We start from the raw sequence: 24,967 nt of genomic DNA on the forward strand, positions 1-24,967 counted from the left end.
GAAATATCTTACAGTGCTTGTTGAGCTAAGCTTACCATAGTAAGAGAGGCTTCTTCCTTAGTAGAAAGTAGTGTGACTTAGAATGATTGTGTAGTTTGTGTTGTACATTGATTGTTATGTTGGTCTTATTTTTTATGCCACTGTTTGCTGTTAGTTACCATAGTGTTTTCATTGTGTTTTGTGTCTGGGAATGTTTCAGTAAAGTATCATAATACCAGAGTTAGCCCGCTGGCGATTGCACCATGAGTGAAAAGTCATCATCGACAAGGCTGTGTCATTATCAGTGGATGGAATGGAGTACAGTCTTGTCTAGGACTCGCTCCTAAGGAGTCCATCATTTAACTAACCCTTCATGGAGATTGAGGCATGGTCTCTTGATATATCCAGATATGACATGGCTGCTGTCATCTAAATCCATGTGTGTAGCACCCTCCCACCATTTTTTTTCTTTCTTTTCTGGGTAACCGGGCCATGTGGATATTTCTCTATGCTACTTCATGGTGATATCTGACATCTGCATTTGCCTCTAGTTGGTAAAGGAACAAATGGTTCCTTTTAATGCTGGTAGGAAAATTCAATATGTTTGGTGGTTCATACCCTTGCTGATCTGTCATAATCTGTTGGCAGTTGGGACTTAAAGGATTAAGCATTGATGTTAAGCCTCACTTTACTTTTATTACTCCTTGGTTGACCTTTTTTTTTTTCTAATTATGTGTTGACTTTCAGATAGTTAAGGTGTCATCAACCAAATCAGAATGACACCCTCTCCAACACCAACTCCACTGGAGAGTGGGAGTGGTGCAGGCCCCATAGATACTGTGGGGTCTGTAGGAGGCCAGATGGGAACAATATCACTTGGTGTTCTCATTCAGTACATTAACCAGAGGACATATTCTGACCTGCTAAACTTGGCAGAAATGTAAGTAACCCTCTTTGTTTTTCAAGTTTACAATTGCTTAAGTAGAATCTGCATTTAATTCATTTTGTTTTATTATCGGAAATTTTGACTGAAAACCCTGATCAGAAAAAAAACATGAAAAGTTTTTCAATAAGAATAGTATGTATAAGTTTTAGGAAACGCTATGTCATTATCCTTTCACATGGTATGTCTTGGTATATTCATTGATTATCAGTGAGAAAATTTGAAGGGATCATTCACACATTAGCATATTTGTGTTTGACCTGGTGGTTGTTGTAGATGTATCTTTAATCAGACTTTATGGCATCTGGTTATAGGCCTGGATGACCCACACAGCCAGCCAAGCTAAGGAGGTATGATTTGGAGGAACTCTTAGAATTCACTGTTGAAAACTTTACGAGTTGACTTATGAAGCAACATTTGTTGAATGATTGAAAATCAATCCAGTTTTGCTCTGATTGTTGCCCTATTGTTGATTTTACCTTCAGACAAGTTGTAGATTAAGTATGGTTATGAATGATGTACAAGTTGTTGATAAAATATTTTTGTTATTGTCATCAAGCATTATTTAGTCTACATTGTGAGCATTTACTAAGAGCACTTACTCATCAGTCAGTGCATTCCATGAATGGCTGCATGAGATGGGATATAACTTATAATTTCATAATACATTATAGTATTATGTTACTGAGACAGTAGATACCAGCCTCTTTGATAAAAGATGATAGCTCAGTTGACTGAGTGAAATTTTGATCATGGCTATGCTCTATAGGTCCACTGGAAAATTAACTGTATAGTTTCTTTCTGGTAAGAAATCTGACATCTCATAATTTTTTTCTTGCAGAAATTTTGGATTCTTTAAAATTCATGAGAGGCTTGAAGATAAATCCAAGTTTTTTAACGATATTGCAAATTCTAAATAGAGAAGCTCATCATTTGATTTTTGGACATGAATGTGCCTGCTGTGTAGGTATAATGCTTTTCTAGAAAAGTTAAGGAAGCAAAATGGTTTATGTTATAGCAACATCACAAAAATTGATTTTAGATTTGAAAGGAACATATTAAAAGCCATTCTTTAGACCTTTACATGTTTTAGAGGATGATACCTACCAAGTGAGGAAGGTTAGCCTAACCCAAGGTCGTAGCACATAGTGATTAAATCTGGTATTTACCCTTGTGATTAACACATTTCATCTAGGTGGTTCTTCCATTGAATCTAATCTCATCTACTTTTAAGTCACCCTTTTCTTTTCACTATGTAACTTTGACATGGATGAAATCTCGTAGTATATAAGGATGTAAGGATGAATGAGCATTGGATTGCATCATGTCATCTTTACTGTGCTCTTTTGCTGAAAACAGATGTTATCAGCTTAAAAGAATGCATATGAAGTGTTAACAAAGAATACTGAAATTTGGTATCATTTATAATATACAATAGAATATAATGCCCTTTTTGTTTTATCAGTTTGCCAAGAAAGAGTGACATGGAGAAAAAAGTGGACATAGTTCAGTATGCTCAGAAAACGAGACAGCTGTATGTACGCCTCCTGGCACTGGTCAAGTGGGCAGCAAGTGCTTCTAAAGTCGACAAGTGCTGTGTAAGTTCTAGGTTTAGTTATCTTACAGCCTGTGTATAAGACTTACTTGATGTCTGCATACACACGTAAATAAAGATTAACTTCACTGAATTCTTCCCTTTTTTCTTTCTCCCCTTTTTCTTTAATCCTTGAAAGTGAGCTGGGGGTTGCACAGTAATAGTAGAGCTAGCCTTACATCAGCTTTTGATTGAAAAGATATCATGAAAGCCTCAGGAGTGCATCAAGTGGTGCCGTCGCCATACATTGATTGATTTCTTCCTTTCTTTCTTTGGCTTTTCCCCATTGCTCCGCAAACTAATTTCCACTTTTTTTTCGAATATGACCATGGTTGATGGCTTAACCTCAGTTTGTATATTATCAGCATTAATATTTCTTAAGAGTCTCTTCTATCATCTGCTCTCTTCCTTTTCTTTATCAGTTACTTATTCCTTCCCATAAAGATAAGTTATCTGAACACTGCCATTATAATTATGCCTTCCTGGCTTTGGAAGAGATCTTTGTGGACTACAAATGGTATGATAGATCAGCTGGATGATTAAGCAGAGATGGGAAAAGTTAAATCATCATGTGACTTTGGGAACCCTTCTGTAAGAATCGTCAGATGACAGTAAAGGTATCTTAAAGGTTCATAACAGGTGAATCTTTTGTCAAGGCATTTACAATGTGACAGTTTTATGCAAACTAGACTTCCTTTATTTGGCATTTCTGTTAATGTAAGTTCTTTGATAAATAGATTCCTTTTCATTTATTTCATCACAGTAATTGATGATAGAACCATTTCTGTTTGCGTTGGTGTCTGTTAGGATTTGTCCTGGCGTACACCATATTTCTATTCTTCATATGTGAAGTTTTTCAACTTCTAGTATTCTTTTGTACTTTGTTAACAATACCACTCTTATTTTCTGGCATATAAGATGCACCGTAATTTTAGAAGGAAACATCAGCAAGAAATCCTTCAGCTCATATATGCATTTCATATTTATTCGTACCTTCTTAAAAAGAAAATCCATTTAGCATGCTTAGACCAAGTTGTTTCCCAAATCTGTAACATTAAGATGATTTCCCTGCAAAATCACTGATACCACATACTGATCACTGATTCTCTCATACCTGCTGGGACTGGCCCATTTCTTTTGTGTAATGATAAGTTTGATGGACATAAAATTGCTAGTAACTTGACTTCAGATGACAACTAGGGTGCCCTTTAGCATGCAGGATGAAGGGTGACTATTATAGACATTTCACAGAGGAGTTGTATCATATGACAGAAAATACACTTCATATCACTAAACTCCCCTCATTACTGCTATATTCATTGTTTACATGCACTAAATGATTTTTCCTTCATTTGGACCTGTGCAGCATCTCAGTTTTAAAAGTCACTCATTTCTCATTATCAGATATTAATCCATCCCTTAAGTAACATAAACATGCATAGTGTGATGTCTCTAAACTTTGGAGAGTATTTTAGCCAGAGTGGTATCAGAAACCTTCCTTCTTATTAACTCTTACTTTATTGCTACTCTTCAGTCATCCCTTCCCACTACCATAATCTTGTTTCCTTCTCTTTGTTTTGCAGGTACTATTTCAGCCACTGACCTAACAGTTTGCTAGCCTCTTCTTCACATAATATCTGCTTGGAGACCATCCACATGAGGATTAAGGGTTATGGTATTTTCTTCTTTCCTCATGCAGCAAAACTTGAATTCTCTTCTTTTGTTTTGCTTTCCCTCTTCCTATAACCTTTACACCTTTGATCCTTTAACATCAGGCAAAATTATATAGACTACTACTCAGATGAGCAAAATATAGAATAGAAAATTTTCCTTCATGAATTGATAGACTGGTATACAAAAGTAGAAAAAAATAGAAATCAGACATAACTTCCTATGTGTTGGCCTGGTAATGAATTAAACATAATACATTTTACATTACTCTGTTACTTCCAGCACATAATGAACCTGCTGGAGAAACAGAATAACCTCTTCACAGATACAGCAGACAAGTTGTATCACATGACCAAAGAAAACTTGGTCCGTGCTCGCCTTCCACATTTCCACATCCCTGCAGCTGTTGAGACTCTTACTACAGGTAAGTTTTGTAGATACCTCTTCTGTGAAATCTGAAAATTTAATGTTTACTATGATGCTGCGTTGATGTCTAATATATACAACTTGTGAGACATTAGCTTAAGTACAGTGTCAAGTGAAATTAGGTGTGCATTCTTTATTGCTGTTACATGCTTATCATTTTTGCATGGGAGGATGCCATGGTAGGAGATAGAGGTATAACTATTGATGATTTACTTTTGAAAGCCCAAGGTGATAGAGATATATTGTTTTTTAAAGATGTCGATTTTCACGTGTTTAATGAATTGATCAAGTCAGTCCAGTACATGTTTGGTGGAAATTTATCTTTGTTTGATAGTTCATGTATTTTTACTTTTGAATTAGTTATAGCAGATCATGAAAGCAGATAATATTCAAATGTTATGAAGAGAAACAGTGGCAATAGAGAACATTCTGTTCGTGAAAAATGACTGGAATGAAAAAAAAATTCCAAAAAAGGCCCAGTCCTCTGTTCTTAACGCTACCTCGCTAACGCGGGAAATGGCGAATAGTTTGAAAGAAAGAAAGAAAGAAAAAAAAATTGTTATACCAGATTTTGTCTTAGATTCACTATCTGTGTAATGCTATTCCTCCTGTAGGAGATTTTGATGAGAGTAATTGATTTCTTAATTAGTAAAAGTTTCAGTAAGATTTAATGTTTTGAACATTTTAAGTGAACATTCAAGAATAAAATCAAGTTAGATGAACAGTTTGATCTTCCGTAAGAGTAGGAAAAGCCATGATTTGTGGGACAGTCATGCACTGGCATCATTCCTTCAGTTCACTGCCATTTTTCATAATCACACATTATTAACCACAAAATCTTATACTTTGTCATTTCTGCACTTATTCAATGACATTCATGTAAAACATCAATTCAGAAAGGTGCAAGTACAACATTTAGGTTTGATTACTGTAGAAGTCTCCCTTGATAAAAATGGGGTGTGTTCCTGGAAAAGATCATTTAATATGGTCTTGCTAAGCAAACTTAGGCTTCCATTGTCAGAGGGTTTAAGTTTCAGTTCCCATTCCCAGAAACCAGTATTCCCAGTTTTGGCTGTTTTAACACTACGCTAGAGTTGCCCTCTGCCAGTGGCCTGTAAAGGGTGAGGCTCTAAAGGCTAAGAAGCAGCACTAGATTGCATTATTTATGGAGACTTGTAATGTTGTGGCCACCCCTTTGAGGGAGTTCCAGATGGGACCAGATGTCAGAGATATAGAAAGATAGGATGTTTTGGTAAAAGCAAGGCACTGAAAATGCATACATCTAAACCGGTATTTCAAAATCTGCTTATCATGGGTTTTCTCAGCTTCAAGGCTTTGCTTTCATCAGTAGCAGGGAAAGGATGGGTTCTTCTAGAGTAAGAATTTCTTCGACAAAATAGTGCTTTAACAAAAGAACCATGCCAAATGTAACTCGCTCACAGCATAACCACGAACAGGCAGAGTGTAGTAGTGCCTCTGTGTATGTATGTATGTGTAACAGATAAGTTATGTATGTGTTTATGTCTGGCTTCATCAACTTTGTTTCAGGGTCATATGATAGGTTACCACTAACTATCCGTCAGCGTATTCTTCTTCCTGAACCTATAACCCCTATGGAGCGTAAGCAGACTTTAACCCGTTTGGAGCAAATCATTCAGCATCGTTTAGTAACATCAGAACTTCCACCACAAATGAGAACAAGCAGGGTGAGTAAGGAAGATAAGCAGTTTTTATTTGTAACTTTTCTCTGTGTATGCCAAACTTGGGTACCCAGCCTTATACATGCAGGCCAGGAAAAAAGGGCAGGGATGCCTGAAATCATGAGGTCTAAATACTGTCCTGCTACACTTGCCAAGAAGATATACATTGATAAAGGTACAAGATGCTGACTGGAAGAGATGGTGTGAAAGAATCGATTTGATTTATAGATTCTGGTGAAGATGCCAGAGGAATAATTTGTGATTGTATGCAAAAGTAGTATTTTCTGAATGGATAATATGGTGTCACTTGATGATTCAGCCTAGCCTGCAAAGTGAAAGAGAAAGAAGCAGTAATATTAACAGTCTTATGCAAAAAAACACTTTGATTCTAGAAAAGCAGCTAAAATTATTTTAATTGCTGATTGTTTGAGAAAAGGTTTGATGATAAATTATCAGTTAGCAGCCTTCCATTAAAATCAAGCTAGTAAGGGCATAATTGAATTCCCAGAGTTCTTTAACACTATTTTAACACTATTTATAGATGAATGGATTGTATTGGTACTTTGCAAAACTTTGATTAGTCAGCCTTCTAATGTGATAAAGTTTGCCATTCATTTGATTGATATTGCTCATTTCCTGTAGAATGGGTGGTCTAGCGATGAAGCTGGTGAAGATATTAGTAACTGGTTATTAAGATCTGGCCACAAATGGTAGGCTATAACAGGATGTTTATCCACATATTGTACATTAATGATGCTGGCCTCGCTATCTACACCTTCTGTTATCCATCAATGAAACAGAGATGTATAATTAAAGCACACTCATTGCTTATGCCATTTTGTGTATATTGGGATTGTGGGCGAGCCCAAATTTGTGGCAGTGTTATACATAAAACATTGTCGAGTTTTTGATTATTTGAAATAAGCTAAACACTGAGTTTCATTTTAAAACATTTAGGTATTCAGTTTTACAAAAAAGGAATTAGTGAGGAACTAGCACAACTGGAGACTCAAAAGACAACTAAGAATGTAATTATGATGAGCCAAATGATTGTTCATAGATGCTGCACGTTAGTTTGCCTATAAAGGTGTTCATAGATGCTGCACGTTAGTTTGCCTATAAAGGATTACAGAACAGGAGTAACAAAAGCTTCTAAAAAGTGTAAGAGTAAAGGATAGTTGAAGGTAACCGTTAATGAGAGAAAATCATTGTTAGTGCCAGGCAACCAGCATAGACCCTTCGCCTTTCATTTGGACTTTCTACGTCATTTTGTAGAATGCTTTGTCTCCCTTTTTGTGACATGGTGTCTTCCATCAAACTTTCCTGCTTCTTACGTTGTGAGTATATCCGGAGTGAGGTAGCACCTACAAACTTTATGGTCAAGAGTTTGGCACAAGTGTAGTGAGCTGCAGGCCTTCCACTAGTTGTTTGGATGAACTTTCAGGTTTTTATTTTTTTGCCATTAGCTGAATATAATGCCAAAAAGGTGTGTGCTGGTCACACATAGCACATATATATATATCTTGACAACTTGAGAGTCATGTTTTGTGGAGAAATAAACTTTTCCTTCATATTTTTTTAGATTGAAAATGGTCGAGTAAGGTTCACTGTTGAACATGAATTTGAAGTTAGTCTGACTCTAATGGGAGATGCACCAACTGAACCATGGAGACTCCTTGAGATTGAAATTCTTGTAGAAGACAAGGAAACTGGGGATGGAAAGCCACTAGTACATCAGATGCAGGTATGTTGAATTTTAGAATTTACCATTTTTATTCCTAGGCATGACAGACAGAATACTTCTCATATATCTCTTCTGTGTCAAGAGTTGAGGGATAGGTATAGGAGACTGGAAATCCTCTCCTCCACTACTATTGCCTTTGAAAATAAGTCACGGAGGAAGGAGCCCGGTGAGGACTTTTTGTCCATGTAAATCTCAGTCAGTTATTCCTGATCTACCCCACTATCATGTAATCATGCCAAATTTAAGGTCCAGTCAAAACAATGATTCTTTCATCAGTCAGTGCTGCCGCTGCCACCTGCATGGTGATACATTCATTGTTTATTTAAGTTTTCATTGTTTTTGCCAAAATTCTGGTAAGTTATGTTAGTTATAATGTTAATGTGTGCTGCATAATTGCATCTTATGTATTCTAATGCATAAATAAAGGTATACAATAGTATGATATATGTTTGATGAGTGCTCATGAGCTGGCAACACAGGGCTGCTTAATGCCCCTTTATATTCAGCACTTCCGATTTTCTTCCTCACCATATACAGTTAGTTCATGATTATAAAAGGCAAGAAGTCTGTTACATTTGAGGAATTTTAGGTAATTTTGCAGGCATCAGGCCATGAATGATTTATTTTCATTTTCTTCCTTTACTGTAATATTTTCCCCTACAGTTTGATGTTGTTTTAAAGTAAAATTGATGCCATATATGGAAACTTTATGGTTTTGCCATGATAGGAGAGTAGAGAAAAAGGACCAGTTACCATTTTCATATCTTATTGGAGAATTTACACTCCTCTGCAATGCAGCTAGAAAGTAATTCCATTGCTAAATGGTTAAGTATTGGTAGAAAAAGCTCATTTTCACTGTCTCATAATTGATTGTTCTGCAGTGGTATTGGGTCTCTGTAGATGCATGAAGGCAGAAAATTCATTTGTTATAGTTTTGTATAAACGTTTTTTTTTTACAATGCCTCTTCTGCCGTTACAGAATAGCATGAGCAATAGGGAAACACAGTGGTTTCGTTATCACATGTCTAGCCTTCAGCAATCATGTACAGTGTTCTGAAAGAATAATCATCATCCACATCCAAACCTCAGAGACTGCTCTGCAATTTGCCTTGATCATTTGATATGCCCTACTTCAGCCTATTGCTCCCCTCTCCTCATATACATCACTCCAGTCTCCCTATCCAACGAATTACTTATTCTCTCTCAGATGTTCACTACAAATCTCATTTTATTCCTTCCATCTATTTCCTCCTCAGTATCTTACTTCGCTGTGCTCACTCCAGTTCTGATATATCGATTCCCTTTGTTAGTATTTTTTTATGAAAGCATTTGTTGGACTATGCTACAGGTTACTCTGAAATTATGCAGATCTAAGAAAATAAGGAAAAGGATTAAGGTAAGCCTTTAGGAAAATGTCTTTTGATGTAGAAGAAAAGTAATTGAATAGTTAAAAACTTATGAATAGAAACAGGTATTAGACATTTTTTACTTGAATTCCCTGTCACAAACAAGAGGGTCAAAAGAGTTGTACCTGTACATACCTGTATCCACATGTCAGAAGGGGAGAGATCATTGGATAGGAAAAGACCAACAAGGATATAAGATCATTGAGTATGGAGGCCCTGGGGTATTAGGGTCTGAACATTCAGAAGGGTGATGTGCATGCATGGGGTAGAATTATTTGGATCAGCTTGGTATATAGGGAGAGGATGATGTGTGTCAGTGGACTGAACCAGGGCTTATGTCTGTGGGGCTTGGCTGTGGATGATAATTGTTGGTTTTAGTATATTGCACATGAGAGCTAGAGGGTGAATGTATGCAAATAAGGAAGATGTTTGTTTATTCCAATTGCTTTTTTATTCCAGTTGTTTCCTTGCTTAGGCAAGAAAAGCATTTATCCATATAGTAATATTTGTATGTTTTTCTTTCCACTTAGATTGCATTCATTCATCAGTTAATTCAGTCAAGGCTGCAAGACAATCCCAACCCTCTTCATGAGACTTACATGGTGCTGCATTCCTTCTGTCAGTCATTACAGCTTGAAGTCTTGTTTGCTCAGACCCAGAAGGTAAGTTATTCTTGTTTTACTAGTATTGATTATTATTATTCTTATTGTTACACTTAATCGCTGTTTTCTGCATCAGCGAGGTAGCGCCAGGAAACAGAAGAAGAATGACCCATCCACTCATGTACCCATATATATATACATAAATGCCCATACATGCACATATATATACATACACATACTTAGACATATACCCACATGTACATATTCATACTTGCTTGCCTTCATCCATTCTTGGTGCTAGTATTAATATGATCACATAATCAACCTTACCATGCCATGCCTTATAACATTGTCGAGTTTCATTTACCTCGAGAGCTTGGTCTCGGCCTAAGCTGCCTTGTTGCGCTTCAAAACTTGATTGGCTGCCAATAATTTGTAGGAATTTGTCAAGTGAGCTTATGAAGCTCTCAACTGGGTGATATTGTATATATTTTTTATTTTTTTATTTTGCTTTGTCGCTGTCTCCCGCGTTTGTGAGGTAGCGCAAGGAAACAGACGAAAGAAATGGCCCAACCCACCCCCATACAAATGTGTATACATACACGTCCACACACGCAAATATACATACCTATACATCTCAATGTACACATCTATATACACACACAGACACATACATATATACCCATGCACACAATTCACACTGTATGCCTTTATTCATTTTTTTTTTTTTTCGCTGTCTCCCACGTTTGCGAGGTAGCGCAAGGAAACAGACGAAAGAAATGGCCCAACCCACCCCCATACACATGTATATACATACGTCCACACACGCAAATATACATACCTACACAGCTTTCCATGGTTTACCCCAGACGCTTCACATGCCCTGATTCAATCCACTGACAGCACGTCAACCCCGGTATACCACATCGATCTAATTCACTCTATTCCTTGCCCTCCTTTCACCCTCCTGCATGTTCAGGCCCAGATCACACAAAATCTTTTTCACTCTATCTTTCCACCCCCAATTTGGTCTCCCACTTCTCCTCTTTCCCTCCACCTCCGACACATATATCCTCTTGGTCAATCTTTCCTCACTCATTCTCTCCATGTGCCCAAACCATTTCAAAACACCCTCTTCTGCTCTCTCAACCACGCTCTTTTTATTTCCACACATCTCTCTTACCCTTACGTTACTTACTCGATCAAACCACCTCACACCACACATTGTCCTCAAACATCTCATTTCCAGCACATCCATCCTCCTGCACACAACTCTATTCATAGCCCACGCCTCGCAATCATACAACATTGTTGGAACCACTATTCCTTCAAACATACCCATTTTTGCTTTCCGAGATAATGTTCTCGACTTCCACACATTCTTCAAGGCTCCCAGGATTTTCGCCCCCTCCCCCACCCTATGATCCACTTCCGCTACCATGGTTCCATCCGCTGCCAGAACCACTCCCAGATATCTAAAACACTTTACTTCCTCCAGTTTTTCTCCATTCAAACTTACCTCCCAATTGACTTGACCCTCAACCCTACTGTACCTAATTACCTTGCTCTTATTCACATTTACTCTTAACTTTCTTCTTTCACACACTTTACCAAACTCAGTCACCAGCTTCTGCAGTTTCTCACATGAATCAGCCACCAGCGCTGTATCATCAGCGAACAACAACTGACTCACTTCCCAAGCTCTCTCATCCCCAACAGACTTCATACTTGCCCCTCTTTCCAAAACTCTTGCATTCACCTCCCTAACAACCCCATCCATAAACAAATTAAACAACCATGGAGACACCACACACCCCTGCCGCAAACCTACATTCACTGAGAACCAATCACTTTCCTCTCTTCCTACATGTACACATGCCTTACATCCTCGATAAAAACTTTTCACTGCTTCTAACAAATTGCCTCCCACACCATATATTCTTAATACCTTCCACAGAGCATCTCTATCAACTTTATCATATGCCTTCTCCAGATCCATAAATGCTACATACAAATCCATTTGCTTTTCTAAGTATTTCTCACATACATTCTTCAAAGCAAGTCACAGGAATTTAAAGTTGCAAAAATATAGTTTCAAGAAGAGAGGCTTAAAGCTGATGACATACCCATATGATGTTTTGTGTGCTGAGGGTATAGGATTTTTATTGTATGCATGACTGAAGGAAAGGTGCATGTATATTGCCATTATTTTGTAAAGACAAGGGGGACAGAAGTGAATGCTCATGATTTAGAGGTATAAGATTGGTGAGTGTCCCTGATAAGTTGCATGTGAGAGAGGTGATTGAGAAAATGGTGCCATGCACAGAGCATCGGACTGGAGAGGGACAGTGTGGCTTCAGGAGTCAAATAGGATGTGTTGATCAGATGTTTGCTCTGAAGAATTAGTGAGAGAGACACTTAGAGAAAGAGAATGATTTGGATGTGACATTTAAGGATCAGGAGAAAGCATATGATAGGGTTGATAGAGATACTTTGTGAAAGATGTTACAGATATAAAGTTTGGGAGGAAAGCTACTCCAAGTAGCGGGAATTTTGTATCTAGAGTAAGGTATTTATGTTAGTAGGAAGAGAAGAGGGTGAGTAGTTCCAGATGAGGTTGGTTCTGTGACATGGTTGCATGATATCACCAAAGCTGTCTAATCTTCATGGATGAGATGGTGAGGGATGTAATTGCAAAGATCTTGGAAGAAGAGGTGGGTATGCAGTCTATTGAGGTAGGTGGGCCTGGAAGGTAAGTTAGTTACTGTTTGTTAATATCATGGCTGTGATGGCAGACTCAAATGAGAAGTTGCTGATACTTTTGTCTGAGTTTGGGAGAGTGTATGATATGAGTAAGTTGAGAGTTGATACAAATAAATTGAGGTTAGTAAGTTTAGTAGGGAATAGGGACAGTTTCGGTGGAAAATGAGTTTAGTTGGACTGGAGATGGAAGAAGTGTTTCACACACCAGGAAGTAGTTGTGGAATGGATGGAAATATGGGAGCAGATTTAACCATAAGATGGGTGATGGAGCTAAGGCCCTGGGTACATTGTGCAGGAGAGGTCACTGTGTATGAGGACAAAGATGGATATGTTTGATAGTATACTGGTAGTCCATATGGTGTTGGGTGTTGTATATATGCGAGACATAAGCCCTAGATAAGATGCATGGAAGAGAGCAGTTCTATTGCAAATAAAATGTCAGGGCAAAATGCATTGTGTGTAGAGGGTAGATCAAGTAAGAAATGAAAGGATAAGACACTTGTGCAAGTGAGAAGAGTATGTTTGAGATAAGCTGAAGAAGGTATGCATAAATGGTTTGGGCATAAGGAGAGGATGAGGAGAGAATTAGCTAATAGGGCATATATGTATGAAGGAAAAGACAGAAGATGATAGAAGGATGGAATGAAAGATACTTTTGAATGATCATGGCCTGAACAAATAGAAGTTTTTCTGTAGCATGCTTGAGTTAAGAGTTATTTGGTGCAGTGTGGTATACAGTGGTGAAATGCAGTCAGTAGACTGAACCAGGGCATATGAAGTGGTCAGAGGAAACGATGGAAAGGCCTATAGGGCTTGGCTGTGGACAGGGGGGCTCTGGTTTTAATGCATGATTCATAATAGCTAGAGATTGAATGGGAGCAGGCGAGGCCATTCATCTTTTCCTGGCACTGTGAAGGAAATTGCAAAGTGTGAAAGAAAAATTACTTACAAAAGAATGTGCTGAGAAGTGTGATGACCTGGAAGATGTGTTGAGTAACCTTGAATCACTTGTACAGAGTTTGAGATCATGTTAATAATTTTTTAAATTCTGTTACCAGTTCCCTTTTCTGTTATTCTTGATGTTACATATGAAAATGTTCCTTATTGATAGCTTCTAGAGGATCGACTTGATACTCACATTCGCATTGAAGAGTACCTACAAGGTCGGTCTCTGACGCTGACATACTGGAGAGAACTGACTCAGTGTGACCCGTCTGCTCAACTAGGATATAGATTAACTGTGCAAGTTGACCCAACTGAGCCTTCCAAACCACTTACAGTTCTTCACACGCCTTCCTTAGGATCAAAGGTATATTATGGTTTTCAGTTAAGCTGTTATAGTATTTGCAGTTTACAGTATAGTAACTATATTGTAACAGTAAAGGTTACAGTCTTAAAAGACATGACCCTTTTAAAACATATATTTTTGAGTTTTGACAAAAGAATTATTGTTTGATTATGCAGACAAGCTTTGATGAGTTTCTAGATCAATTACCAGTATTATTACAACCTTGAAATTTTTTCCAGGAATCAGAAATTGCTGAACGTGCTATACGCACTGATCATCTCTCTATTGAGCGACTTCTGGTTCACACAATTTATTTGCGGACAAAAGCTCGTCTCTCTGAACTTAAGCAAGACATGGATTCCAAGCTTGGTGTCGATGCTGAAAAATGTAGGTAGTATATTTTTCACAAGATGGAGGGCTCATGTATGTATACACCAATATTTTTTGTTAGTGTACATCACAGAAGATTTTTGTAGTCTTTGTCAGTTTTTTCTATCTGAACCCTATGTATAGTCTGGACATATGAAATTTTGAATAACAAAAGAGTTTTGTATTATATATACATATTTTTTGTATACCTTTTTGCCTTTCCCACCATAGCAAGATGTGTAGATGGACTTGATTAGTTTAACTCTTAAATTTTTGTGCATGTAGACATGATGTGCACAGTTAAAAGTTTTGACTTCTATACACTAATTAGCTGTACCTGTCAAAGATCTTGCACATGAAAATCATTATTAGGTGGAAGTACAGTGTGAAAACATACTTTCTTCACAGTTAGTAGTTAGATTTAATTGCTTTAGGAGATAAAAGCACTTTTAAAGAATTTCATTATATGCTTTTGAAAGGTGGCCAAAGATGACTCTTTTCTCTTTTCTTTATTTCTTTCAAACCTGCTCCTTCTACATTCATCCTGTCTCAACTGCTTTGTTAAATTTAGATTTAGATGCAACTACTCAATTAAGCAGGCATAAAACTGTAAAGTTCAGTGCTTTAAAACTCTTTACAAGCATTAAGGTCCACCAAAGTTGAAAGCTTAAATGTAAATTCTGGCTAGCTTCTTATGAATTTAAGATGTGAAGAACTTTTACACCATGTAACCCTACAAGTAAGTATGTAGTTACTGCTTAGAAGACTGAGTTATTTGATCAATATTCAAAGTTCTCTAAATTTTTTTATATAAGAATAAAAAGAATGCCATTAATAAGAGTGATATTTACAGAAGAGGAAGTAGGAACCCAAAATATGTAATTTTATACAACTATTTTAAGGTTTTAGATATCTTTTTGCTGTTAAAAAGTGCTTAATAAGTATTTGGTTTTAACACTTTACAAATACCACAAAATCAAATCAAATCCAAAACTTTTGGTGTTCTCATATTTTTTTGATGGCTGCCAAGTTCGCTCACTCGTTACAGGAAAGATGCATGCTGTTGCCTAAGTGTCTTTTCTGTCTTTGGAAATTTTTTATTGTACAAATAGAAAAGTTTGTAGAGAACTGATAACAGCCGTACAAATGATCATGAACTACTGTTTTCTCATATGAGAGGCATCATTTCTGTATGCCTTCTTGACAGATGAGAGTAAAGAAATTGAATTCTTCTCTTAGTTCAGTCTTTCCAAGTTTGAACTCAGAGCTTGACACATTTCCATGTAAAGCAACTCTTATTTCTTTTTATCTCTTGTATAGATACTATTCAGTTTTTACTCCCTAAAACTGGTTTCTTATGTGCCATCACTATTAGATTGACCAATCACCACTTAGCAAGCAACTACATCACTTAATTACTATATGGTTAAAGGCAACTCAAGGGTGGAGTGCTGCTTTGTCTTTTTCTGCACTGTTTGGCTTGTGAACTCAAACATAAGATTGTTAATTGATGTCATTATGTGCAAAGTCAGTTGAAACTGGTACTGTTGTAATGAAGCCACTTCAGTGTTCTTTGATGAGGTTTCCTTTTCTCTTGAGAATAATGAGTAAATCTGAAGTCTTTACCAACTCGTGTTTATTGTAACAGTTGTAACCAGTTGTTTTATAAAAATTATCCTCTTTTGTTCTTCAGAAAAACTTAGATTTTTTCCCCCCTTAGGCATGGCCTTGATGAAAACATGTTAGCAGTTACAACCATTGTCCCAAAATAGGATCTTTCTGATTTCATCACTTTGAGTCTGCTTATTATTCAACAAGAGATGGAGATGAAATTATTTTGGGAATTGAGAGGGGTTTCATACTCATGTGTTAGGTTGTTAGAAGTTGGGCCATTGTATACTATGTCATAAGTTGAACTCTTATTGAATACTTGTTATGATATTTTTAGAGTGCTACTCTCTACCCAGGAGGAATATCCGCCTTTGATAGCAGTGCCTAATGCAAAGATTTTGGTTCAGGTCAACTGAGTGGCTCTCCTGCAGTGCTACATGTGCCTATCCTACAACCCAACCTACGCTCTGAGCAGCTCTTGATCACTGTAGATACTCATACAGGGGTGCTCCTACCTCATGTCCCCCAATATGATGAATGTCTCATCATTCCTGACCTACAAAATGCTCTGAATCATGACAAGTCCAAAGTGGATGACTTGATCTCTGAACTCAGGTTTGTTCTGTTCTAATTCTGCTCATTTCCATCATTTAACCACAGCTGTATATTTCAGATAGTTTCAAAGTACAAAGTTGATGTGTGATCCTGGAGCTCAAAATCTCAACAGAGACAAGCTAAAAAAGCTTAGGAATAGTGTACTTACTGGGCAAGTGAAAGTAATGGATTTAGGAAGATCAGTACTGAGAACCTAACTGGCAAAATTGATATCAGTAGAAACTAGAAAGTCATTGAGGAAATTTTTGTGCCTGAGGGTAGCAAGCACTTTGCACTTTGACCATAAAGTGGCATATGAAGTAGCTTTTTAAATTGACAAACTTGTATTAATCTAACCAAATATGGCATATTGTACATATGTCCACAGAAATAGTTGTCTTTATCTTTATCTGTTGAGCAAATTTTCATGAAATGATATATTACATGCTTTAAGTATCTGAGGGCAGAGACCATGAGAGAGGGGGTGCATGGGCAGCTAGAATAGCAGGACCTAGGCTTAGAGATGACCTAGGCACAAGTTAATGTTTCCACTACATAATTGATACCAATAGGTCTGATACTGGCTATTAGTGTCCACTCTTGTATGACCCTTTATTTTTTAAGTTGTATAGAAGCATTTTATCCTTACAAAATGAGAAATAGACAGTGTAAAAGAATAAATTGTGCCAGTACCATCATTTCATAGATAGCAACCAACAGCGTTATATATCTTGATTATTTAGTACTATATATTTTAATGGAATGATATTTATTTTGCTTTTATTCTATTAAAATCACTATCCCATGTACATATATATTATCTATACAATGGTTTAGTAGCTCCTTCTCTCAATCCTGGAGGGGAACTGAGAATTATGTTACCTGTGAATGAATTCAACACCCATATGGCCCACCTTTCATACCTCCTCCTAGAACTTAGCCAAGGAATTGAGGCAGGAAATCTCAGATTAGAAAGGGTAGTGAGTGGTGGGGAGGTTACCCAAGTACTGTATGCATGTGGATGAGTGGTTGGAGGGTTAAATCCATGTTTAAGGAATATGTGGGAGGAAAGGTCAATTTTATAAGGACCAAGATGAGAATGTTTGAAGGTTTAATAGACTTGACAGCATTTTTTCTTGCTAGCCTTTAGCCTTGTATGCAAAGGAAAGTAAATATATGAATATGCAATAAATAAAATGCCAGAGGACACTATTTGGCTCAAGGTGGGTTGATCTTATGAGAAATGACTGTTAGAGATGGATGTGGTTGTGAGTGTAGTTTGATTTAGATGATTGATTAGGTTGTCCCAAAATAGTTTAGATATAAAGAGAGGATGAATGAAGAGAGATTTAAAATGAGGAATTATAAGTCAGAAACTGAGAGTAGTAAGGGAGAGGGAAGACCAAAGAGGAGATGAAGGGATGGAGTCGAAAAGGTCTGAGTGTTCCCCAACTGACCACACTGGAGGCTGTAAAGTTTGTACAGGATGGAACTAATTGGAGTGATGTGGTATATAAGGGTTGAGGTGTTGTCATTGGAGTGAACCAGGGCATAGGAAGTGGTCAGGGTAACCACAGAAAAGTTGGAGGGATCTGGTTGTGGATGGAAGACTGTGTTTTCAATGCATTGTACACAACAAGGGGTATGAGCAAATGAGACCATTTCTTTGATTCTGGTATGTCCTTGCTAAAGTGGGAAATGGCAAACAAGTATGAAAAAACTTTAAATTTTATTTCAAAAGTTAGGAAGAAATTCTGAATTGAATATATATATCACTGCTTTTAAGAGAAATTTATTTTTCTTGGTTGGCGCAGGTACTGGTTGATGCTCTGTCGAACTGAGAAGACATTACAACATTTGCCAGCAACTGCTCATGAACGTTTACCTCTTATGTATTACACCTCCCACCCACTCAATGGACTTGGAAAGCATAAAGTTTTCATCACCTTTCACAAACATCCTGGGTATGTTGTGGTGAGTATGCTGGAAATTTCCCCCTCCTGTATTACTTTCAAAAGCAGGAACTGAGGAAGGGGTAAAGCAAGGACTTTTCCTCAAAGGCTCAGGCTTCTGTTCATCTTACCTAGCTCATTCAAGAAATGGTGAACATGTATGTATGCACTGCATGTGACAGCTAGAGAATGGACGTGAGTGAATACAACCTGTCTTATCTGTTCCTGGTGCTAACTTGCTAATGCAGGATAAGAAAGAAAGAAAAGATATTAATAGATATGAATATGATTGTTTGCTGTTTTCCGCAGTAATGAGGTAGTTCCAGGAAGAGATGAAGAAAGATCTCATTCACTCATGTCCATTCCCTAACTGTTAGGTGTAATGACCTAAAACTGCATCCCCTTATCCATGTGATCCAGGCCCATGTGGTTCCCTCAACTGTTTCATCAGCCTTGGTTTAACCCATGGACATCACATCATCTCCACTATACCAAATCACTCCATTTTGCTCTGTTCCTTTCAAGCCTCTAACCTGTCTGCACATTTAGACCCAGAACCTTCAAACCATCTTTCACTCCATCCTTCCATCTTACACCTCCTTCTTGAGTTCCCTCTTTTTCTTGTTCCATAAACCTTTGACTTGTATACAGCACCGTCTTAGTCATTCTTGCCATATTTCCAAACCTTTTCAGCACACTCTCCTCAACTCTTTCATACATACTTCTCTTATTACCACATTTTTATCTTACCCTATAATTTCATATTCAATCAACCCTCTTCACACCACATATTGTCCTCCCACATTTCTTTCCCAACACACCAACCTTCTTTACAAATATATCAAAGGCCCATGCCCCGACAGAACTTAGGGAACTAGTACTCTGTCCAACCCATCTTTGCCATTAGAGATAGTGACCTCTCTTTCCACACACTCCTCAGTGCATCCTGGACTTTTTTACCCTCACCCAACCTATGACTCACTTCAGCTCCCATGGTTCCATTCGCTGCCATATATACTCCCAGGTAACTAAACAACTCTACTTCCTCATTCAAATTCACACTTCAGATAACCTGTCTCTCTTCACTCAAACCAAATGACCTTGCTTTTATCCACATTTACTTTCTACTTTCTCTTGTCTCACACTCTCCCAAACTCAGACATCAGTGTCTGTTTTCTCATTCGAATATGCCACTAGTGCCATGTCATCTGCAAACGACTTCTGACTCACTTCCCAGGCCTCCCCACCCCAACAGACTGTACAACTGCTGACTCATTTCCCAGGCCTCCCTACCCCAGCAGACTGTATACTTGTTTCTCTCCCAAGGCTCTTTTATAACCTTCTTCACCACCCATCTATGAATAAATTAAACTCCCATGATGATTTCACACACCCTTACCGTAGACCTATCTTCACATGGAGACACTCATCCTCCTCTCTGCCCATTTGACCACTTGCCTCATTCTTTTGATAAAAACTCCTTATTGTTTTTAATAGCTTTTCTCCCACACTGTATATTTGTAGTGCTGCACAAAGCATCTCTCTAAACCTTACCATATGCTTTATCAGAATCCATAAATACTACATACAAGTCTTGTTTCTTTATTTCTCACACATTCTTCGAAGAAACCACCTGAGTGATACATCCTCAGGTGTTACTGGACCGCACATTCTTGTGATTGCACCACGAGTAAGTTGTCACCTTCATCAAGGCTCCTAAGGATCATTATTTGCTGAAAGGATGTACGGCCTTGCTGAGGACGTTCTTGCTTCTTTGGAGCATCTTTTCTGCCATAGGAGTTATCATCAGGAACAATCAGTTAAGCTTTCAAAGAAAAGATCACAATTGGCTCATTATTTTGTCCTTGCTTTTAGAAGTTGATAATATGATTTTCAATTATTTGAAAGGATATAATATGTAATTATTTGTTTCTATTATGTAGAGAACAATTCAGAATGGATTCTGAGGTGAACTAGGGTTTCTCAGCAAATGCCAAAATTGTAAATTTTAAGGACTATCAGAAGAAAGATATTAGCTTATTATTTTGAGAGTAATCCCTCCTGTAATTGAAATCATGGAATGATATGCTTCAAAACATCCCCATTGATTATTTTATTGTATGGAAATACATAGCTTTGTAAACTGTTGATTAAAATACCAACCTTATTTTCTTTACAGATTGTTGAGTTTAGTGAAAAAGAAGGAAGCCCTTGTGAAGTTGAACAAAATTTATACTTCATGGTTGTGAAACAAGCTAGTATTGAAGATAACCCAAATGATGATACAGTTCAGACATCTGTGCCGAAGTCATACATGCGGGCTTATGATCTTGTGAAGCTAGATTCTTTTGTTTGTACCCATGGACCATCTACCAAAGTTGATGGTGAGTGTTTTATTTGATGTAAATCTTTGATCGTGGAAATAATGGCTTCCATGAATCTTAGAACTGTTATCATGTGGTGTTGTAAGAAATATATTTAAACTTGTGATCCTTTTTGTCCAGTCATTTTTTCTCCAACAACTTTCCTTGTGTATCTTCTTATCTCCCACAACCTCCCCTTACCCACATTATCCATTCTCTTTCTTTAATTAACATGCAAAAATTTATATTTGAAAAGTCATTTAAATACCTTTGTGTTGGCCAGATTCACTACTAGATAAGCAGTAGAGAGGATATGTTTGAAATGTCTGACAGCTCCTATAAGAGGGAAGGGTGTAGGGATGCTGTTTCTTTCTTTCTCTTGACATTTGTGTCACACTCTGCACTTATTTGATACACAGGCACACAGCCGTGGTTTATGCACAACTGAATGTTTTTAGACACATTACAGGTGCTCGTTAAAGATGAGTGTGAACAGGATATGTGGCTGTCTAGTGTGGAGAAGACTTTGAAGTCCTTTTTTTTTTATTTGTTAACACATTGTAGTCTTGTCTTACCCAGGGACAGCATTGTGTAATGAATAGTATGACACTAGAATATGTGTAAGTGTGCAGCACATTTGGGCTGACTTTTCATAATTCATTATCTGGAGATAAGAGGGTAAGACATGAAGATCCTGTTTGTTTGTTTCATACTTCACTCTTGTTAACTTAGGTCTTTAACATTTTAGTCTTTAACATTTTAGTCTGCTTTCCCAGTTATTTGTTGCTTTTTACCACATCTTTCTTTCTTACACTGTGATTTCATGTAAGATCAGCCAACCTCACATGACCTCATCATGAATTGTCTTTTGGAATTTCTTTTTCAACATGTCCACTTTTTTTTCTGGTCTTTTGCATTTAAGATGGAAGATTCAGTATCCATACAACAATGTCATGACTAATGCTCCTTTAAACATACCTATCACTGCCCCAATAGATGCTCACATCTCCTGCCACACACTACATATTTTGAAAGGGTTTCAGCTGGAACTTAATCCAGTATACTTCAAGGAAATTCCAACTTTGATCTTGAACCATAATACAGTTGTTTATGATATTTTCCAAACTGTATATTATCATCCCATTTTTATTTCATATCTGTTAACTGTTCTGCACTTCAGGCAGCACAGCATTCCATGGAATGCCCATCTAGTTATTACAAGTATGTGATTGGTTCATGTTTGGAGTGCTTCTGGTGTCAAACATAGCACACACTCTTTTATGGTGCTTTACCGCTCAGGAGTGATTTCCTTCATGTTATAGACAGCTCATTGTACATGTGTATATATGTATATGTCTGTGTGTGTATATGTATGTGTACATTGAGATGTATAGGTATGTATATTTGCGTGTGTGGACGTGTCTGTATATACATGTGTATGGGGGTGGGTTGGGCCATTCTTTCGTCTGTTTCCTTGCGCTACCTCTCTAACGCGGGAGACAGCGACAAAGCAAAATAAATAAATGTAGATATATATATATATATATATATATATATATATATATATATTTTTTTTTTTTTTTTTTTTTTTTATACTTTGTCGCTGTCTCCCGCGTTTGCGAGGTAGCGCAAGGAAACAGACGAAAGAAATGGCCCAACCCCCCCCCCCCATACCATTGTACTATCTACTCCACAACTCCCAATATACCCAATTATCCACACTTTCCTTTTACTGCCACAAACTTTATCTGAAAGTCTGATTAATCCCTTTGGTGCCAGATTCCTATAATAGCATGTAGAAGGATTTTGAAATGTCTCACAGCTCCTATAGAGGGAGTGTGTAGGGATGCGCTTCATTCTCTACATTTTTCACTCTGCATCTTATTTCACTGGCACACAGCCTCGTTTTGCACAACTCACTGTTTTGACACATTACGTATGTCGTTAAAGATGATCTCTACAGTATTCTTCTAGTGTGAGCCTAAATTCCTTCTTTTTTCTGTTAACCATGCTCTTGTCTTACCTAGGCACATCTCTTCTTAACTTAGTTACTTATCGATAAAGCGTCGACCACACAATTTGCTCCTCAAAATTCATTATCTGAGAAAGGTAACCTCATGAATCCTTTCATACTTCACCTTCTTAACTTAGTACTTTAGCATGTACTCTATTCCTCATTTACATTCCCAGTTATTTGTTGCTTTTAATATCTTCTACTTCCACTTGATTTCATGTAAGATCACCAACCTTCATGCCCTCACCACCATAGTCCCTTCGATTCTTTCCTGTCCCACTTTTTCCTCTGCATTTAAAAACATTCGTTCCAGATTTGTCTGACTAATCACCTCCTTTGAAACTCTACCCTGCCCCATACTGCTCACCATCTCCTCCACACACTATACTTTCTTGCTTTCAGCAACCTTAATCCATAACTTCAGAGCCATTCCCTTTTCTACACATGATACAGTTGTTTCACATCCACTGTATATTCAGCGAACCCAATTTGATTCATTCTCCTAACTGTCTCATTCAGCCACAGACTTCATGATATGCCCCCATTTCAGTGACATATTTATCGCTTAATATACTATATTTTAATTGTACTTTCCTCTCTTCCTACACGTACACATGCCTTACATCCCCGATAAAAACTTTTCACTGCTTCTAACAACTTTCCTCCCACACCATATATTCTTAATACCTTCCACAGAGCATCTCTATCAACTCTATCATATGCCTTCTCCAGATCCATAAATGCTACATACAAATCCATTTGCTTTTCTAAGTATTTCTCACATACATTCTTCAAAGCAAACACCTGATCCACACATCCTCTACCACTTGTGAAACCACACTGCTCTTCCCCAATCTGATGCTCTGTACATGCCTTCACCCTCTCAATCAATACCCTCCCATATAATTTACCTGGAATACTCAACAAACTTATACCTCTGTAATTTGAGCACTCACTCTTATCCCCTTTGCCTTTGTACAATGGCACTATGCATGCATTCCACCAATCCTCAGGCACCTCACCATGAGTCATACATACATTAAATAACCTTACCAATCAGTCAACAATACAGTCACCCCCTTTTTTAATAAATTCCACTGCAATACCATCCAAACCTGCTGCCTTGCCGGCTTTCATCTTCCGCAAAGCTTTCACTACCTCTTCTCTGTTTACCAAATCATTTTCCCTAACCCTCTCACTTTGCACACCACCTCGACCAAAACACCCTATATCTGCCACTCTATCATCAAACACATTCAACAAACCTTCAAAATACTCACTCCATCTCCTTCTCACATCACCACTACTTGTTATCACCTCCCCATTTGCGCCCTTCAATGAAGTTCCCATTTGCTCCCTTGTCTTACGCACTTTATTTACCTCCTTAGATATCTGGGAGTGGATCTGGCAGCGGATGGAACCATGGAAGTGGAAGTGGATCATAGGGTGGGGGAGGGGGCAAAAATTCTGGGGGCATTGAAGAATGTGTGGAAGTCGAGAACATTATCTCGGAAAGCAAAAATGGGTATGTTTGAAGGAATAGTGGTTCCAACAATGTTGTATGGTTGCGAGGCGTGGGCTATGGATAGAGTTGTGCGCAGGAGGATGGATGTGCTGGAAATGAGATGTTTGAGGACAATGTGTTGTGTGAGGTGGTTTGATCGAGTGAGTAACGTAAGGGTAAGAGAGATGTGTGGAAATAAAAAGAGCATGGTTGAGAGAGCAGAAGAGGGTGCTTTGAAGTGGTTTGGGCACATGGAGAGAATGAGTGAGGAAAGATTCACCAAGAGGATATATGTGTCGGAGGTGGAGGGAACGAGGAGAAGAGGGAGACCAAATTGGAGGTGGAAAGATGGAGTGAAAAAGATTTTGTGTGATCGGGGTCTGAACATGCAGGAGGGTGAAAGGAGGGCAAGGAATAGATTGAATTGGAGCGATGTGGTATACC

General features: G+C 37.8%; 1 protein-coding gene across 1 annotated transcript in view; it reads left to right on the forward strand.

Moving 5' to 3' along the window:
• MED14 (mediator complex subunit 14) overlaps positions 1–24,967 on the forward strand; it is a 47,505-nt gene that overhangs the window by 2,066 nt on the left and 20,472 nt on the right. Inside the window, exons 2-12 of the mRNA XM_071693160.1 lie at positions 727–919; positions 2,388–2,520; positions 4,470–4,611; positions 6,162–6,319; positions 7,896–8,057; positions 9,994–10,125; positions 13,940–14,137; positions 14,356–14,503; positions 16,504–16,711; positions 18,505–18,664; positions 20,822–21,026. Of these exons, the coding sequence (XP_071549261.1) occupies positions 756–919; positions 2,388–2,520; positions 4,470–4,611; positions 6,162–6,319; positions 7,896–8,057; positions 9,994–10,125; positions 13,940–14,137; positions 14,356–14,503; positions 16,504–16,711; positions 18,505–18,664; positions 20,822–21,026 (1,810 nt within the window). The 5' untranslated portion in view covers positions 727–755. The remainder of the gene's footprint in view (positions 1–726; positions 920–2,387; positions 2,521–4,469; positions 4,612–6,161; positions 6,320–7,895; positions 8,058–9,993; positions 10,126–13,939; positions 14,138–14,355; positions 14,504–16,503; positions 16,712–18,504; positions 18,665–20,821; positions 21,027–24,967) is intronic.

Source organism: Panulirus ornatus, chromosome 55 (assembly GCF_036320965.1).
Source record: "Panulirus ornatus isolate Po-2019 chromosome 55, ASM3632096v1, whole genome shotgun sequence".
NCBI lineage: Eukaryota > Metazoa > Arthropoda > Malacostraca > Decapoda > Palinuridae > Panulirus > Panulirus ornatus.